The sequence below is a fragment of the Balaenoptera ricei genome, chromosome 17 (assembly GCF_028023285.1).
Source record: "Balaenoptera ricei isolate mBalRic1 chromosome 17, mBalRic1.hap2, whole genome shotgun sequence".
Classification (NCBI taxonomy): Eukaryota; Metazoa; Chordata; class Mammalia; order Artiodactyla; family Balaenopteridae; genus Balaenoptera; species Balaenoptera ricei.
In genome coordinates this window covers 22,002,176-22,022,832 of record NC_082655.1, presented here as the reverse complement: position 1 = coordinate 22,022,832, position 20,657 = coordinate 22,002,176, and the positions used below count along the sequence as shown (strand labels likewise).

General features: G+C 36.0%; 1 protein-coding gene across 1 annotated transcript in view; it reads right to left on the bottom strand.

Annotated features, from left to right (window-relative positions):
* Positions 1-1,165: 1,165 nt before the first annotated feature.
* Positions 1,166-20,657, bottom strand: part of RAD21 (RAD21 cohesin complex component) — a 28,117-nt gene continuing 8,625 nt past the window's right edge. The window contains exons 3-14 of the mRNA XM_059901553.1: positions 17,244-17,373; positions 15,753-15,852; positions 13,651-13,757; positions 13,140-13,346; positions 12,553-12,678; positions 12,101-12,223; positions 10,095-10,318; positions 8,718-8,877; positions 8,131-8,276; positions 5,122-5,271; positions 3,597-3,680; positions 1,166-2,868 (exon numbers count right to left, since the gene is read on the bottom strand). Of these exons, the coding sequence (XP_059757536.1) occupies positions 2,677-2,868; positions 3,597-3,680; positions 5,122-5,271; positions 8,131-8,276; positions 8,718-8,877; positions 10,095-10,318; positions 12,101-12,223; positions 12,553-12,678; positions 13,140-13,346; positions 13,651-13,757; positions 15,753-15,852; positions 17,244-17,373 (1,749 nt within the window). The 3' untranslated portion in view covers positions 1,166-2,676. The remainder of the gene's footprint in view (positions 2,869-3,596; positions 3,681-5,121; positions 5,272-8,130; positions 8,277-8,717; positions 8,878-10,094; positions 10,319-12,100; positions 12,224-12,552; positions 12,679-13,139; positions 13,347-13,650; positions 13,758-15,752; positions 15,853-17,243; positions 17,374-20,657) is intronic.

Here is a 20,657-nt window from a genome sequence, read left to right as displayed (position 1 = left end):
ACCCCTGGCCCATTGCTCTACTGCACTGCCCCCCACCCTTTTTTAAATTAATTAATTAATTTATTTTCGGCTGCGTTGGGTCTTCATTGCTGCACGCGGGCTTTCTCTAGTTGTGGCGAGCGGGGGCTACTCTTCGTTGTGGCGCGTGTGCTTCTCATTGCGGTGGTTTCTCTTGTTGCGGAGCATGGGCTCTAGGCACGCGGGCTTCAGTAGTTGTGGCACGTGGGCTCTAGAGCACAGGTTTAGTAGTTGTGGCACACGGGATTAGTAGCTCTGCGGCATGCGGGACCTTCCTGGAGCAGGGCTTGAACCTGTGTCCCCTGCATCGGCAGGTGAACCACCGTGCCACCAGGAAAGCCCTACTGCACCCTTTTGTTAGCTCTAAGTTGAGGAAGGAAGTCAAGGGGCAGGATTCCACTCTCACATCTCTACCTAGGCTTTTCAGTCCCAAGTTGAATACTCATGGTTCTGCTATACCTGAAATAAAACCATTACCACACTGAGTTATCTTTCAAATCTTAGCAAAAGCTTTCTCTCATTGCACTACCTGCAGGTACTTTGGCATGCTGTATTCTAGGCTCCCATTACTTTCATATTAGACTGTAATTCTTTACTAGGCTGTCTTTACCACAGGTGGTGAGCCCCATATTAAAGCATCTTCGGGTTTGAGGCTAATTGGTGTTTAGTAAACATTGGTTTTTCTATTATAAACAGTATTAAACTATGTATGCGGAAGATACAGCAGGGCTTACTTAAACCATAAAGTCTTCAATGTCTTAAAGCTCACAGCTGGTGGCAGGACAAGTCAGATGCTTGAATGCAAAGGTGGATACATTCCAAGTTACCTACCGAAAGCCCTGGCTAAAGCAGGCTTCTCAGATGGACCCAGAAAATCTGCAGGACATTGCTCATGGGCTACAATTGTTTAGGGCCCCAAGAACCCATAGGCATGTCATAGTACTTAGCAGTTACAGGGCTGTATCTATGCCCCAAAGATTCCTCAGCACCAGCCATTTACTGGGCTCATTTGAATCTTAATACACTCTAAGACCTCTTGAAAAGTTCACTTACTATTTGTATGGATAATTATTCAAGATAAGGCAAAAAAGATGAAGCAATGTTTTCTTGGGGAGTCCCACCAACTGAATACCAATACTCCAAAATGTACAGCTTATAACACAACTTTTATTAGAAAAGTTATACATAACATAGCATCAACTATTTTCAAGAACAATATTAAACCTGATAAGCAACAAAAACCAGACTAACAAAATGTGTAACAAGAAACTAATGACCTTTCTATAATCAAACATTCAATTATCTACAATGTCTTTATACAAAGGGGAAAAAAAAACCATGGTTTACAGGCACATCATAGTGAAAATAAAGCGGCAACAGCAATTTTATACAATTACCATTCTCAAGAAACTGAATCATCAAAACAGTAATTACGAGTTCACAAATTTAAAACATCTCACATAATTTAAAATTACTGGGTATACACTGAAGTCTGAGTGATTTTTGTTTTCCACAAAAGTGCCAACACTTAAAAGCTAGAACTTTCAGTGTGTAATTTTGCCCTAAAATGTTAAGACATGTATTGATAATCATAACAGTCACATAATTTCTGGTGCTATCTGATCTGTTAATATTAAAGCCTTTATTTGGATGTGTTTTTCTTCACTTAAATTATAGGAAACCGGATACTGGATTTCTGTTGCAAAGCTATTAGAGTTCCAAACACAGGAGTGTGCAAGCACTGGAAAAACTGATCAGTACTAAAACATAATAAATATCAGAGAAGCCATTAGTTTTTACAGCACTGTCTGCTTAAAGGTTAAGTCAACCAGTTGTACGATTTCCCATCAGTCTGTCCTTTCAGTTGGCATAGCAATTTCTATTTTCATGATCTGAATACTCAAATATATCCAAACAATCTTTTTAAAACTTTGATTTATAGCTCCTGGAAAGTTATAAATGCTTTTTATATTCATTCTACTCTAAAAAGTCTATTTCTGCTCATTTTAGAGCCTCACTAAAACAAAAGATTTCAGGATAGTAAGATTCATTAAAAAGTTTCAAATGGAATGATTTACAAAATAGGGCACTTTAAACCAAGCCCTATTTTTTTGTAGCTGAAAGGGATTAGTTACAGTACAATTTCACACAACCCCATGATCAAGTGTGGAATTATACTTTAAAACTTAAGAGGACAATCTCTGCTTTGGGCACCATCCCTAAAGCACAATGGTTACGAAGAAGACTGCCAGGTGCTGATGGGAAAAGACAATTCACACGGTAGTTATTAACCGTCAGGCATTTTTTTCCTGAAAAGTTCTCCTTTACAATGCAATAATCGAGAACTAAGATAAAAACCCTGACTTTCCACTGCTACTCAACATTATTATATGCGCCAATATTGCACAAATCTGTTCTGGACTGTTAAAATAAACTTGGGGTACTTGTTTTCTCCATCAGAACACAAACACCATACAAGCAGTTTCCCTTAAAAGATGAAATTGACAAATTTAAAAATACCAGAAAACATGAAGAAAGAGGCAGGGACTTTGTACACACAAAAATCTAAATTTTCTTGAAGGGTTCTGTGTGCCCTACACATGGGGGCAATTTGTACACACTAGTGAAACGAACACTAGCTATAATGCTTCTAGCTGCTCAAATAATGTGGAACCTTGGTCCAGGTGTTGCAATGATATCACTGTATGGTTCCTCCTGTGTCAGCTCAATAGCTTGCTGCTTTTTAAGAACCAAGAAGCTGTAGAACTTTGCTGCAGCTTGCTTTCTGTTCGTGTTTCGACACAACTCAAGCAAACTGATAGATTCAGCTCCAGTTTTAGCGAGAGCTCGCTGAAATAAAAGAAAGAATTAAATGAAAATAATCGTCTACACAATAAAGTAGTAACTTTAAAAGGATACTACTTTTGGATACTGAGAAAAGTATTACTGTATATATTCTGTTGGGGGCTAGGAGTAGATTTTTGAATGGTACGAGAGTGTTTCTCACATTAAAAAAGGCAAGGGGACAAAGTTAACATTTTTGGGACAACCTAATATAGACGACTCATTTTTTCTAATTAATAAAATCTAATCAATTCATCTATCAATTTCATCTAATTGATAAAATAGTAAAATCTAGCACACAGTTCTGAAAACTGTCAACCTAACTATCCTTTGAATTTATTTTAGGAGACCTGAGCACCTTGCCTGGTATTTCATAAACACTCAAGATATCTCCTCTGTATCTGACACATTAAGGCCCAAGGATAAATGACACTGTACAATGATTTGACAAATTTAATGATTCAACCCATTAAATTTGCTCAACCAAAAGTAAGAAAATGTACACACACAAAGGAGTTCTGCTTTGCAGGGAAGCTGTTCACCTGGATGCCTTCCAGGCTTACTCTTAGCCCAACAGCTTGTGTATTAAAATAGTTTAAGGTGTGCGGTTTTGGAAAAAGTTTCACCAAAGGTAGACTTTCTGGTTATAGCATGTAACTTTTTTTTTTTTTTTTTAAGGAAACACTGCCAAAAGCCTTTGATGAAATTTTTTCTCTAGGACTTCGCAGGCATACCTGAAGACCATGAAGCATCTGCTGAGTCCTTTTGTTCCATCTTCTTTCCTCTTGATCCTGATCACCCCCTGAGGCATCTTCATCCTGAGTGAAAAGGACCCCCGTGCAAAAACAAAAAACTGACAAAACTGCTACAAAATGAAGCATTTCTGTATCTCCTGAAAGCTCTAAATTGTGTATTTTGACTAATGGAAAAATCATTTAGCATCTAGTTCGACATCCCTTCTTAAATTACAAAAGAAAATCCTCTGTACCTGCAAGCATTTAGCTGAATATATGACTCTGTACTGGTATGTAAGTGTGTGATCTACACAGTCTGGTCCACGGACTGTTGCTGGTTGGCGAGCTATGCGTTACTGGCCCTTGCTAAGGTAAGAAACTGAAGCAAGGAAATAAACCAACTACGTCACTAAGCATACTGTTTATTTTAACTGAATATATATTTATGTATTTTTTTGGTAGCATGATTTTCTGGACGATGGTATTCCAGAAAATTCCTAATCTCACTGTGGACCACTACCAAAGAGCCTGCAGACTAGCAAAGATGAGTAAGTAAGTAATACTGTTCCATACAGTGTTTTAAAAGAAATGGGCTATAATTTATAATATATATTTAACTGGAGGGGCCTGGCTGCCAGTCACCTGCCACCTACAAGACTGTCCTAAGCCGGCCGGCACGGGGCAACAGCCGAGATGCTTCCAGGCTGTGCTGCAACTATCACCACATCCAAAGAACCAGGAGTTAATAACAACAGCTTAACATGTATTAGAAAGTAGAATTTTAAAATGCTAATTGAACACTAAGGCTGAGATACTCTAGCACACAGGCTGGAAGAGCTTTGGGGCTACATTCTGACTTTAAAACAGTGTGTAAGGCTCACGTTAAGCACTAACTGGTTATGAAATCTATGCTGGCATATACAAACACGAACAGATGGTAATGAAAATTGGAAGAAACTTTAAACATAAAGGTTTAAATAAAATACCTGACAGAACATCAAATAGAAGAATACATATTCTAATATACAACCTTAAAGATCCAGGGAAAGAAAAAACTTGAACAGCCAAAGCATGCCCCAGGAAAAGGAAAATCCATTCCCAAAGTCAAAAGTAAAAATCACTCTATTTTATTAGCCAAGTCACAAACCACTCCAGTCTAATGAAAAAGCAAAATCCACACAAATAGATTATATTAGAGGCAGATGCTAACAGCTGACCAATGACCACAAGATAACAAAAGCAGCTTACAAACAATTTAGAAGTCAAGGAATCAGTGAAAGGGCAAGTCCCATGTCCTTGAAAAGCCCCCAAGGGACCAAATGAGAGATAACACAGCACAACATCTGAAGTTCTTAATGATGGTGTAGATCACTAAGAATTTGGCTAAGTTTTGCTTATATTCAAACATTTTTCATCACTCTGAACTCAGCTCCAAGATGAAAAATAATAAGAGCTGGTTGAAGATTTTCGCTAAACCTAGAATGGGAATTTATTCATCAGATCTTTTTTTACAACGTTTCCTTACCTCCTCCTCTTCATCATCTTCTTTCTCCTTCTCTTTCTCCTTTTCTTTTTCTGGTAAAAGTTCTAACTCTGGAATTAATTGACAAATATTTGGAGGCTCTTCTGGGGGCAGCTCTACAGGAGGTATTTCCATCTGCTCTACCTGCTGAGGCTTAAAGCAATAAAGATAAGGCAATTTAAGATGCACATTTTAAGGGTAGCTTCTCTTAACTATGCAAACATGTAGTTGCTGCAGTTTTCAAAATGAAAAGAAATACTTCTCACACTTCCTCATAATCAAAACCTGATTACACATCTTGTTCTTTTACTGTAAAGCCACAACATTAAAGTACTTTACAAAGGAAATTAATCCATTCATTATCTTATCTTATTACCCTAGAACAAAAGTGTTTTATACTTACTTTTTAGAAGTCAAATACTTAAAGTCTATGTGAGGAATTTGCAAACAAGAAAAAACCCTCAACACTTTCTGTATTAGCATTTTAGGACTAAACAGAACCCACTGACGACTCCTGGGCAATGCAAAAAGGCTCTAACGTTAATTAGCCTGGTACTGTCGACCACTGCTGTATAAGGCTACTGCAACTCAGCTTGAGCTCTAAATAAGAGCCTTTGTGCTCTTCCAGCAGCAAATATTAGGAATGAGGAGACTATTTTTCTGGGTCCATTTCTTGAATTTCTTTCTTCTCTGACTTAATACAAACACATGAGAACATTAAAAGAGTGACAAGGGAACAGTTACCTGGAGAGTGGTTGGTACTAGACTAACCCACTAATTACTTGTTCCCGTTCCTGAACTCAAAAACGCTCTTTTTTTACAACTCCTTACCATCAGAGGGCATAGAGAACTAGTTGTTAAAATTGGCAAAGAATATTCTTTTGCCAATGTCTTGATGATGGAGGCTGAACCAAGAGCCTAAGGTACCAAAAAGCCTCCCTTTGCCCAGAATTAATTTATTCTATAGACTTACTTAAGCTTGGGAAGCCTTAAACCAGACCACCTCCTTCCTTTACACTCAGGATAGGAACACTAAGTGAACTTTAATGGGTAGCCAGTCTAAATGAAGTAGCAAGACGTCGCTTTACCTTTTTTCAGCAACTGGACGAGCATATTCTGATTTCTTAATAAGAGAGCCTAAAACTGCTTAGTATTAAAGATATACAGGAATATTTATAAAGAATAAACCAGAACTCGGAAGAGAATAGAGTGTCTAGGAATAAACCTACGCATATATGGTCAATTAATTTAGCACAAAGCAGCATACAATGAGGAAAGGACAATCTCTTCAATAAATGGTGTTGGGAAAACTGGACAGACACATGCAAAAGACTGAAATGCATTAAAGACTTGAATCTAAGACCTGAAACCATAAAACTCCTAGAAGAAAACACTGGTGATAAGCTCATTGGTCCTGACGACTTTTTGGATTTGACACCGAAAGCAAAAATAAACAAGTAGGACTTCATCAAACTAGTATATCTGCAAATCATTTATAAGAGATTAATATCCAAAATATATAAAGAACGCAACACAATTCAAGAGCAAAACAAACTGATTAAAAGGGGCAGAGGATCTGAACAGACATTTTCCCGAAGACAGCAATACTGATGGCCAACAGGTACACGAAAAGGTGCTCAACATCTCTAATCAATCAGGGGCATGTAAATAAAAACCACAATAAAGCATCACCCAAAAAACAAGAGATAACAAGTGTTGGCAAGGATGAGGAGAAAAGGGGAACCCTCTTGCACTGTTGGTGGGAATGTAAATTGGTGCAGCCACTATTTATCCAAAGGAAATAAAATTACTATCTGGAAAAGATATCTGCACTTCCATGTTCACTGCGGCATTATTTATAATAGCTAAGCTATGGAAACAACCTAAGTATCCATCAACACATAAATGGATAAAGAAAATATGATATACACGCACAATGAAATATTATTCACCGTAAGAAGGAAATTCTGCCTTTTGTGACAACATGGATGGACCTTGAGGGCATTATGCTAAGTGAAGTAAATCAGAGAAAGCTGAATCCTGTATGATAGATATATCAATCACTTACATGTGGAATCAAGTATCTTAAAAAGCTCACACTCACAGAAGCAGACAGTAGAATGGTGGTTACTAGGGGATGGGGGAAATGAGTAGATGTTGGTCAAAGTCAGTTTTGGGGATCTAATACACAGTATGATGATTACAATTAACAATACAGCTGTCCCTCAGTATCTGCAGGGGATTGGTTTCAGGATCCCCTCTGAATACTAAAATTTACAGATGCTCAAGTCTCTTACATAAAACAATGTACTGCAGACAGCCCTCAGTATACATCCATGGATAAGGAGGTTCAACTATATACTATGCACTTGAAAGGTGCTAAGAGCAGATCTTAAAAGTTCTCCTGACAAGAAAAAAATCTAATCCTGCGAGGTGATGGGTGTTAACTTACCATGGTGATCATTTCACAATGTACACATCTAGCAAATCATTATATATTGTACACCCGAAACTAATTCAATTTATACATGTCAATTATATCTCAATAAAACCGGAGGAAAAATGTTCCATCTTGCTGACAAAGTTATTTATTAGCAGGAAGTTTGTTTCATTTTACTCACAACGTACTTAACAGGTTCCATATGCTGCTTTTCTTATTCTACCTAGAACTGTCAGATTCACCGTGGGCTAACGTTTGAGAACTGAAATAAAAACCAGAACCAAGTTCAGAGTCAAGGATTCCACAGTAGCCAAGGATGCTCACTTTAGGCCACTGTGAAGCAAGACTCTATCCCAGAGTCAGAAAAACCAAAAACTCCTAAGAATGCCTCCCACTCACGGCACACTGTGTTGTGATCCTCAGCTGCCATTCTTTGTGGACCCATTCCTTACTACTTTCTGCCCAAACCAAGATACTTCAAAAGGTCTCCTTAAACAACACTTGCTATTACTAGGGATCTAAAACATTGCCCGAACACCCACACCCCAAACACCTTGGAGAGCTGTGCTTACAGGGATCATGGGTTCTGGGTCCATCTGTCCCACTTTTCGCTTAACTCCCTGAGGTGGTGGTGGAGGCATGGCTGACTCATCCAGGTTTGTTCTGCTGGTCTCCATTGACTCTTGGAGGCGGCTTGGCTCTTCCAAAATGGGCTCATCTGCAATCGATCATACGAAGAGGGGATTACGGTCATACAGTCCTCAACAACATTTTAGAACCATTTAATACTAATATGCTAAGACTTTCCCTAATGAAGAAGGCTGAATAAAATTTCACCTCCACAAAGGTTACTAAATTTATAATACATTTCAAGGTGGGAAGAGGTTTTTAAAAGCACATGTCCCACCTCCAGTCCAAGGCAGGACAATCCTTTAGCAGACTATCACTCGGCCAAGTCCTAAACCTCAGACCTTTCTGAAAACAGAAAACTTCCCATCTAACAAAGGAATCAGAGACTATAAGGCATGTATTTCCCTGTCTAAAAATCTGAGAATACGTCTTTGTTCCTGACTTCTTCTTTCACTTTGGCGATATACAGGTAAATTTTAGCCAAGTGTTCACTTAGATTTGCTCAGGGAGCTCTTGCAACGGGACAGACCGATAACATCGCGCTGCCGCTGCTGCGGGGGCTGCTCCTCTCTGGGAACCTCCGGGTTTTCGAATTCTTTGAGGAATTCATCCAAATTATCAGCCTCTCCTCCTTTCCTCCTTTTTCTAAGATCTTCTGGTACTAGTGGTGTAAGACAGCGTGTAAACAGCTATTAAAAAAAAAAAAAATCAATTATAAAATCTCTACTATAAATCACATGAACCGAAAACCTACCAATGGCATTACAAGTATGCTTTAACAATCAGTGTATATATAATTTAGCATGATTTCTACTTAATGTTATATCATATTCATGCTTCATTCTACTTTATAATTTGAAATCCTCTATGTAAAAATTTTCACTGCAGCAATTTTAGAAAAGTTGAGAATGAAATTTTTAACCATTGTCTCATAACTTGGAGATAACACTAAAGTTCTAAACTTATTTACCTGCAGTTTATTTTCATATTCATACACTTAAAACAATCTAACAAATCATACCCAACAGCTTTGCATAGTGCCCTTTTCACTTAATATTGTATGGTAATTTCATTAACTATCATTTCTAGTATTTTTAATGACTGAATATTCCACTGAGTGGAAGTAAATATATATGTGCGTGTATATATATATATATATATGCCACACCTGAATGATTCTTCAATATTTTAAGTTTCTTTTAAAAAATTTAACTGTAAATAATAATTAATGAACATCTTTATAGAAGTGGCTTTTTGAATTACCTCCTTAAGAAAAATTCCTAACAATGAGACCACTGAGTCAAAAAAAAAACACTTAAAGACCTTCTTCCAAATGATTATACGATTGTGCTTCCAATATACAGCAGTTTTACCAAAGCCTTGCTGCTTTAAACACTTTATAGTAAAAATCAATTGGTTCTATGACGCCTCAGAACTTTGCTTTAGAATAGTCTGGAACCTAAAGTGAGCAGAAAGGGCCTGTAAGTGAAAAAAAATTCTCATAAAGCCAGATTTCTGTACTGTGGGAAAAGTAGAACCACCCCTTGTTTTAGCCAGAAAGCAACATCTAAAGATTGTAGACTGGAACCACAGTACACACTAAGGCAACAGAACTTGTAATATATCATAGCAAGTTGAGGAGCGAGAACTATTATTAAAAACATCAGTGTCTTTTTAGAATAGGGAAGATTCATTCTACATCTTTTAGAAATACAGGTGTCACTTATCTTGATCTTTCAGATCAGGTTTATGTCCAGTATACTGTGGTTTAAGGGAGGAAAAAAAAGAGAAGATGCTATATCACTGAAAAATACCTGATCAAAAATGATTCAAACAAGTTTTTAAAGTTTATTTTTAAAAATGGTCAAAATCTATATGAAATTTAAAATTCTGCAAACTATATTACCTTCAGTAGTCTGTTATTCCACAAAGGCTGAGCAGGTAAAGAGAAAAGTTTTTCCACTCCCCCAGTCTCTTTCCACATCATCAATTTCTTGGTGGGTGGTGCCAGATCCAAAGTAGTAACAATATCAGAGTAATCACTAAGCTGGGCTCTAATTGTCTTGCTATCCAATTCTTTGACACTGTCAACAATTAGCTTCCTCTTCCTCTTGGCTTTTGTTTCTTTGACTGGCATGATAAAAGAAAATAAGGTCATCTTTTCTGAGGCCAGCATGAAACATACAACTACCAGATTTGGTCTCATTATATTCCTGCTTTTCTAAACACCTAGAAGAGAAGTTAAGCTTTCATGAGGGTAGAATCTGTTTTAAGTCATGTTTCCCAAGTACCATATAGAGGCTAGCATACAATAGATGTTCAATAAAAATTTGCTGAATGAATGAATATTGACTTTTAGCACAAAATGAGCAAAATAATGGCAAGAGCCGATTCATTTTTGCCCATGTAGCTTTATATTGTAAACACATCACACTTGATTCAGAGTTGGGCTCAAGTCCTAGGTTCTGCCACTTATTAAGTGAGTGACCGTTAAGAAAAGTTAACTTCATTTTGCTAACCTCTTCATTTTCTCATTTGAAATATGGCCAACCACGTATAGGGGATTGTAAAATATTTAGTATGATGTCTGACATAGATTGAGGACTCCATAAATGGTTGCAACTACTATGATTTTTATTGGAAGAGTTACAATTCATATATGGCAGCTGCACAAGCAGCTTGATAAAGTGAAACAAGCGCAAACCCAGTCAGATGAACCCTGAACTCCATCCTATACACTTTTTGTATCCTCATTTCTAATCCCTACTAAACTCTTACAAAGAGGTAACATTATCTCAATTTCTTAAGATACAGAAAAGCTCATGGTATTAAATAAATTCCTCAAGATTTCATTGTCATACATGTTATATACCCCATAGGTTTTTATAGATAAAATACTCGTGTGGTTCAAAATTCAAGATTCAAAAAGATGTTATGCAGTGACAGCCTCTGTCCAGGCCCTGTCCTCCAGCTACTGAGTTCCCTTCCTTGAAATTAAAAAGTTCAAGTTTTTGTTAACAGCTGGCTAAGCTCAATTATCCTATTTTAAACACTGCAGTATACGTCCCTCTTACCTTGTTTATAGATCTCTGTAATATCTGTCAATAATATAGCATATAATTTACTTAATTACCCATGTTCCCCTATTATTTAAGTTCCACGAGGATAAAGACTTGTTCATTTTTATATTTTTAGTTCCTAAATATAGCTACACAGTAAGTACTCTTTTTAAACCAGAAGCCCAAATCAGAATTTTTGGTGATCAGATTCTAAGTAGGAAACCCAAAAAGTTAATCTTGTTTTACTTAGAAGTCATAACAGTATCTTGAATTATACTGTAAATGACTTAAGGTATTCTACCCCATTGTACCCATACACCATCTAGAAATTTTAAAGTTTCACATCCAAATTACATACTGCCTCTTTTACTCAGAAGCAGCACCCCCAATTAAATATGCTTTGCTGTGTTTCTTAATAAGCAGCATAAGAAAAATACTGATTTTAGAACCTTTGTTATTTCCAGTTAAAAATAAAAGTAGTTTTAGATTTTCCCAGATTGTAGCCCAAAGCATACACAGAATCTAGAATGTTGGAAGATAACGGATTAGTCAATCTTGTACTTTACTGAAAAATGCCTTGCAATGCTTTCTGTTACACATGTGGCCTGTTAGCATTTTTGTAACCCCCAAAGACTAAGATATTTATTAGCAGAAAGCTTGTTCCATACTTTTATTTCACAGCAACTTGTAAAGATACTCTGTAAGATATTCGAATTATAAGTGAATTAAAGTTTCTATAATAGATGACTAACAAAGGAGAAAAGAAGTTTAGTTATATTGAAAATGAGCAGCAGATTAGTGGACGTGAGCCAGAACTAGAAAAAGTTCTAAGTCAAAAAGTTTGTTTGCTCACCAGTGATATCAATAGGTTCCAAAGCAAACGCTTCTTCCTCATTTGGAACAAGTGTTGTTTGATCAGTCATAGTTGGCATCGGTTCGACAGGATCCACTGAATCAGGACTATCAGGCCCACCCACTATAAAAGCAGAAATCTGGTCACAAAAGGCTTGGGTATTTAATATATATCCAGCAAATGAGGGAAAAAAATCCCTTTGAGTAACTGAAAGAAACCCACTGGCTCCAAAGAAAAAACACTTCTCTAGTTATAAGGAGGTCTCTCCAGTTGACCTATTGCCCAAAAAAGGGGAAGGAGCACAGGGTTAAAGAGAATCAATCATAAGCACTGCTTTTAAGGAGATTTACAGTTCATCAAAAGCTGAAACTTTTAGCTTTTGGTCTTCTACAGTGAGTATCTTTTTGGATGCCACACATCATGCCCAGGATCACTGAACGTGACATGCTTACTTGATACGTTATCATCCTCATCCATATCATCATGCGCAGGCTGTTCTGGCAACATCACCCCCGCCTCAGACAGGGCAGGGGGATCGTCAAAGATACCGCCGTCATTATTACTAATAAGTTTGTCATCTGAAATAGGGAATGTAATTTGGTTACAATTTAAAAAAGAAATGCTAAAAGAACAATAGCCAATCACTGGAAAAATAATGTTAAAATGGATTAAATTAAAAAATTTAAATCTGTATTCAATATGCATCTGTTCTCTTCAAGGTAGTATACAAAAGTATAAAACACTTAACATATGAAAAAAAAAAATCTCAATTTTAAAACACGTATTTACTTAAACACAAATAGAGCACTTCGAAGAATTAGTAAAACTTAAAACTCCAAGACAAGCAGTTTTAAACAAAATTAGGTATTGTTAAAACATTTTTAGGCTACAGGTTTACAGAAAACTTTTACTGAACCAACTGGTGACAATTCACACATATATACCTAGAGAGATGCTCAAGACTAAGAATTAGCAACTGCTCTAAAACCCCGCAACTAAATAAAGAAATTGTTAGAATAATCACCTTGTTGTGACTTACCTAATATACCACCATCATTTCCTTCTCCAAAATTGTCATCCTTATATTGGTCTTCATATTCTAAATGGTTAATTTTCTCATTCAGATTGCTGGTGCTCTGTTCAGGCTCTAATAGGAGGTTAGAAGCACCAGTGCTCACTAACATGTCATCATCCTCGAAAGCGCTACCTTCTCTCATTATTTCACGATCATCCATTCCAAAGTCACCTAAACACATTTTAGTTGGTCATTAGTTGAGAAAAGTTAGAAACATCACCGAATCAAAAGAAAATGGCTAATGATTTATTTTAATTATAATGTCACATTTGCTTACTGAAGTCTTATTTATCTTTGAATATTAAAACATCTAGTTTAAACTTTAAATCTTTAGCATCTATTGTATTTCATAAACTGATTCTGGGGCATAATGAGAAAATTCAAATATAAGATCCAAATTTAGGTTACCCTAAATATATTGAGTAACGTAATTTTAACATTATAGCTAATGGCTAATGATTTGTTTCTCTATTACCAAAATCATTTTCTTGTAGAATACTGATGTTTCCAACTTCTTCTCTCATGGTTATCTCTTCCACTCTACTCTGGTTCAGGCTGAACTGCTGGGCCACATCGATGTCACTTTAAAAGAATTTCAAATACACTGTAGTCTCAAGTCTCATTGTAATGTATTTGTAAGAGAAAACACATCTCAATTCTTTATATAAGCAAGAAAAAAAACCATACATACAACCTATGGAACCTAAATATTTAATATTAAATAAATACAATCCAAGAATCTAAATGATGTGGAAGTTAATTTAATTTGTATTTAAATTTTAAACCTGTTAATGACCAGCGAGCAAAATATAATATGCTGAAATCACTCCATAAGGCAACATGGTATACAGAGCAAAAACTGAGCGATGCGTGGGCTAGACAGGCCTGGGTTTTCATCAGAGCCCTGCAGCGTACAGGCTGTGTGAACACTGAAGTTAACTGGCTTTTCTGAGTCTTTGTTTAGTACAAATGTGGAATACCATCGACCAAATTCAGAATGTAAATACTTCCAAACAAATCACCAGGTTTGTTCAGCAAATAAATGGCAAGGACAAACATACAAAAAACATGTAGCTCTGTTACAGGTTCTTAAGAGAGACTTATGATACGTATCAACCAAATGCAGTCTGGAGACTCTGTACAGACCGTAGCTGAAACAAAGCATGGCGGGGGGAGCCTATGTGTCACCTGGGGACATTTGACTGCTGATTGTGTATTATATTAAGGAATTACTGTAATTTTTTAAAAACTGTGATATTATTATGGCTTTGTTTTAAAAATTCCTTGCCTCTAAAGAGATACATTCTGAGGTATTTACAGATGAAATAAAATATTTGTTATTTGCTTTAAAATAATCCATTGTTAGAAGGTCAGTTGGGGAAATACAGCTGAAACCTTGAGCAACGTGGGATTTAGGGGCACCTACCCACCCCTCCCCCTGAAGTCAAAAATCCACATATAACTTTACAGTCAGCCCTCTGTGGTTCTGCATCCACTAACTCAACCAACCTCAGATTGCATAGTACTGTAGCATGTATTTAGTGAAAAAAAATCTGCACGTTAGTAGACCCTCCCAGGTGAAACCTGTGTTAAGGGTCAACTGTACACATGAAATAAAACTGGCAATACATTGATAACGAAAGAAGCTGGATGATCAGCACCTGGGGTTCATAATATTTACTGATCTCTCTACTGTTTAGCTATGTTAAAAAATGCCACCATAAGAATTTTTTAAAAATAAAACAAGTATAAAGAAAGGGAGGAAAAAGTAAAGCAGCCAAATAGTGCCTAGCACTAATTAACACAATAAATTCAAAATAAATCATAAACTTACTCCTATAATTAAAAGTCAAAGATCATTTTTTAAAAAAGCAGACAAATTTGTCAAAAAATAAATGGGGATTGGTGTAGAGGGTTTCTCGGATAACTAACCGTGCTACTCAATCGCTTGGAAAGTGACAGTGACATTCCCTGTCATGGTAATAACAGCTGAATTCTGAAGACTTGAGAAGAGGGAAACAACATACCACAGTATTCTGCTGTAATGGCCATCTCTGTACAACTTTCTCTTCTTAAATGTTGTGTGACAATGACCCTGTCTTGCTCTTTATAGAAAGTTATCTCATATGTTTATTAATAAAAGAAAAGAACAAAAATTGTGGCTGAGTATAGCTTGGCCAAGATGATAAACTGGTAGATGACTTTAGTATATACCTCTGAAAAAAATCATGAAGCAACAGTTCAAGTTTACTGATATCATTATGTAAAGCAAACAGCTAGACTGCTGTTCAGTTTACACAATTGCCTAAGCAAATCAGAATTCTCTTAGCTGTTTTAAAGCTGGCATCTTCTACATGACCTTATAGAAGAAACACTTCTAGGTTATATGTTTCATATTTATATACTACCCTAAATGAAAGCACATGCATTCTAGCTACATGTTAACGCAATGTCAAAAACATCCCAAGAAAACTATGCATTTGTAAGCCAATAATGTTTTTTGTACGCCAAGTCAATAATTAAAAAAAAAAAAAAAGAAGAAGAAGAAGAAAAAGAGACAGAGAGAGAGAGACATACTCTAAGTCAGGCAGTGGCTGATCAAAATCATGAAATTCTTCAGGTAAAGTAATAGCATTGTAAGCAGCTTCTCGATTTTCCTCAGGCAGGTCAACAACACCTGGAAAAGAAACGGTAAGCTTGAAGACCTGGCTACACCAAAGATTATCAAGGGATCAAGGAAGGTAAAAAGTCAGTATAGGGAGGGAGGGAGACACAAAAGGGAAGAGATATGGGGACATGTGTATGTGTATAACTAATTCACTTTGTTATAAAGCAGAAACTAACACACCATTGTAAAGCAACTATACTCCAATAAAGATGTTAAAAAAAAAAAAAGTCAGTATAATTTCCTAAGGTTATATTCCAGAAGGGTTGATAATATTTGCAAAGTATCACTGAAGCTCAAGTACTTTTGTTTTTTTAATAATCATTAGCCACACTACTTGTGTTACAAGAGGTCAAAGCACTAATTATGCATTAAACTGAGAAGTCTTTAAAAGGACGTATCAACAAATAAATAAATATTAATAACAGTTTTCTAAATAAGCATGAAATTTATGAGGAAAAGGAATGACTGCAAAAGAATACCTCAAATGTTAAGAGGAACTGGTTATTTTAGGAAAGTGGGATTAAATTATTTTAATTTTCTTTACATTTTCCCCTATATTTTTCAAGTGGTCTATAATAAAAATGCATTGCTTTAAAAGATAAAAAGAAACAAAACATGTTATTTAAGCAAAATACACTTAGTAGCCACATAAGAGAAATCATCGGCCTCTGCCTAAAGTGTCATGGCCCCCACCTAAATATTTTACTTTTAACCAAATCTTAGATCTCAAAGATTTCACTATTTATATATTAAAATAAATGGAAGCATAAGAATATAACAACAGTAGAAATTACGGTATAAGGCATCTCTCCTACACATTGAGATTATTTTAATCAGAATAAAATTTTGTCAATGCTTTAAAAAATTATACAATAGTAATTATCTATGCAGATGGAAATTTGGTTGCTAGAGTCCAATTTCAGAATCAACTATTACCTAAAACAAAACAACAACGAAGAACTATAGAAAACATTTAATAAAGTCTCAACAACTTAAGCTAAAAGTGAATTTGATATTAAGACTACACTAAAATTATTCGGGAAAAAATTAAAATTCTAAGATTTTCTTTCCTGAGCTTTATTTTTAAAAATCATAGAACAATTAGTTTTCCACACTTCAACCTCTGATGATTGCTGGAAAAGGGGTTAAAAAAAAAAAGGCAGCTCCAAAGGAATAACGAAAAAGGTGTAACTGTCATAATTCCATACGTAGAACAAAAATAAAATCGGTTTTTTCCCTTGAAACACTGCCTCTCTAAGTTCTGCCCCGTTTTTAAAGGGTTCCCTGTACTGCAATTAAAACAAAACAAACTACGCTCATCTAGCATATTTGCTTAGCAGTTTTTAAACTAAACACGATTAACTCCAAAGTTAAAAACAAAACAAAGAAGTCAACAATACCTGGCCGAAAAGCCATCTTTATCTTAATGAACGCTTCATTGCAATCTGCCAGGAGATATTTGGCTTTTCTGTGATAGATTCGAACTACTCCCAGTAAGAGGTGTCCTGACGTTCGGAGTGCCATCTTCACCTGTGAATTAACATTAGTCTATTTTATAAAGTTAATTTTCCGGATTTAGAGACTACTTCAAAGCTTGTTATGTTGTGCAATTCATATCTCTCCATACTTTTAACCATTTATTTGAAGTTACCTCACAATCATGTATATTTTATTTCTCACTGCCTTTACCTGTAAATTTCCTGAGTATACCTGAAGAACAGACTGGCAGAAATTCATGAATTAATATAGATGTGAAGGTAGCTATGAAGCAAGTATTAAGGCAATCCATGAATTGTTGTCATTAGCACATTAAGAAGTATGTGGCACTTCTGGTTGCCAATCTAGTCATTGCTCCTTGCTGGCTAACTGAACTCTGATTTTATTTGGGAAGTGCATGTCCCCAGTCTTGAAGGATGACTGTCTCATTCTCCTCTGCTGGCGCTTGTTTTTGAGTGGGCATGTAACCCAGTTCAGCCAACGAGAAGTGTCAAGTAGGTCAGAGAATTTCTGAGAAAGATTTTCCCAATTAAAACAAAACACAACACAACGAACACCCCTCTCTTCCTTCTCCCCTTCCTGCACTGTGAGTAGGTGGGGCTTGGAGCTGCCTGCAGTCCTCCCGTAACTGCGAGGCGGCCGTATGCATGAGGACCAGAAGCCAATAAACGAAGAAAGGTGAGTCCTTTGCTGAACCAATCCTAGATCTTCCTATTTCTAAACTTCTAGTTAAATAAGACTGTTAATTTCCTCATTGTTTAAGCCACTTTTCACTGAGTTTTTATTACCTGACTGGAAAGCATACTAACTGATAAAGGATAATGGCATCCATCTTCCTTCACAAGAAAATACATTCCTCAGCCTGTATTTTAACAAGGTAGATCTTGATCAGTGCTTACGGGGGATCCAGTATGTGGGATGAGACAGAATAGTTGTGAAAAGAATGAGAGAAGTAAATACCCAATCTAAATAGAATGATTCAAAATTCCTCTGGTTATAATAAGAATTTTTTTTTTTTAAAGAACAAGAAAACATGAGCTCAACTTTACCAGATTGTTTTCCAGATCACACCATAAAAACATCAAATTTTTAAGTAGCAAAGAAAGCTGTTAAATATTTGCTTAAAGTTTAAATTATGCTTAGTACACTATGTTACTTATAACTTACAAATACAATGTGTTGTTTTATTTAATATGGGTACTCTCTATAGCAGTCTAGAATCCTATTTACAATAACTCTCAGGCTCTATATTTATGGTCACATCTCATAACAGCATAAATTATGAAGTTTAGTGTTATAAATTCTTAAGTATCTAAAACTGTAATAAATTTATAACTAAATCTAGGACTTATCTGATGATAAATCCCTGATATGAAAAATAATACCCAATTAAAATACTGCTCCTAATGGAAAATGAGAATCTCCCTTTATGGTGTAGTCTCAGGAAATTTAAAATTACTACTGACTGCACCTTCACCTAAGAAAAAAGGAGGGAAAAAACCCCCAATCTTGGCATGCCATTATCTTGTCCAGAATTAGCAACTTTTAAAAGGTGGTGTTTAAACAAAAACATGGAGATACAGAGAAGAGAGTAGTGGTTACCTTAGGAGAAGGGGACGGGGGAAAAGGCAAAATGGCTAAAGGGGATCAACTGTATGGTAATGGGTGGGAACTGAATTTTTGGTGGTGAGCACACTGTGGGGTATACAGAAGTAGAAACATAAAACCTATATAATGTTATAAATGAACGTTACCTCAAAGTAAATTCCTTAAAAATGCAGATAATAAAGTAGTCACCTCATTAAAAAAAAAGGTGGTGTTTGGGCAAAGTCTTTCTTTCTGGATTAGTTTGGTTCAGAGTTTAGTCCAGGAACAGGTAAAATGAGGTGTGGCATTTTTGCTGTTGAGCTAGCTCATGTGAAGAGTGTAGGTATAATCAAGAACACAGGCTATACGTCCAAGGAAAACTCTGCAGGGATTAAGAGGGGCTGTTCCAACTAGAGACGGAGGGGAAGCGGGGAGAGATAACGTATGCAGCTGCAAGGAGCAATTTGTCTGACACTTGTTCTAGACGACTAAACCAACATTTCACCACAAGAACGGCACAACAAGAGCAGACATTAGAAATTTTCAGGTCACTTCACCCTGTGGAGATATCTATTGTGATATATTCTATCACAATAAAACAAAATCAACCAATCAAAGAAAAACACACTTAGAAATGGTTTTTAAAGTTGCAGTGTCCCTAATGGGGTACAAAGTACTCTGCACATATTATGAAGAAGTTTGTTATCCTTTTAAGCCAAATCACCCTCAATACTTGCTTATGAATGTTAAAGATTAGCCACACATATCAATTTCAAGAAAAGAGTTCAATTTCTCCTTTCTCCATTCACCTAACTCAGTAAGCATACCTATAAAAAGAAAATATCATCTTCTCAAACAATTCGACCAGCAGTGCACACTGGTACAATTTCCCCACAGAGCGAATTGTTAATGCACATCAGAAATCTTAAAGTAAGTATACCACCTGCTCCAATAATTATATTCCTAAACATCAACATTAAGGAAAGACACAGAACAAAAGATTTGACAAGTAACAGTTACTAAATGGCTGTTTTTTAAAAAGAGGAAAATAAAAACTTGTAATCCTACCACCTAGAGAAACCTTTAGTAATATTTTAATATGCCTTCTAGGCTTTTATATATAAACACAATTTTTCTTTTTGTGTGCATGTGTACACAAAAAACTGTATTATATTGTTTTGTAATGAGCCTGCATCCAGGAAAAGCTCTGTTCATAGCATTATCATAATTTTTAATGGTTGCATTATACAGACTAGAGGAATTAAATTCAAATTTGGAAAAAATATGGATTATTTCCCTCCCTCCCAAAAGAAGCTGGTAAAATAAATCATACACAATCAAAATGATAAATTTCAGGTCCATAATCCTTTATTGAAGTCCTAGGGGCCAAATGTGTTTTGGAATTCAGAGCTTTTTGAATATTATAAAGGTAATGCAGTGCACATGCCGTTTATTAAAACATTCCCAGGAGTGTCTGCAGCAGCTCCCCATAACCATACACATTAGTATTTCTACAGTGAATTTATGAAAACACAAATGACCTCACTTCAATTTTGGTCAAGTGTGTTTCTGGGTTTTTTTGTGTATTTAAGTTCTGTGGATAAGAAACTATGACAATGTACAATGCAACCATTAAAAATGATGGCAGAGTTATGAACAGAGCTTTTCCTGAATGCAGTCCTGTTACAAAACTTACAATGCAGTTTTTTTTATACGTGCATAAAAAAGGA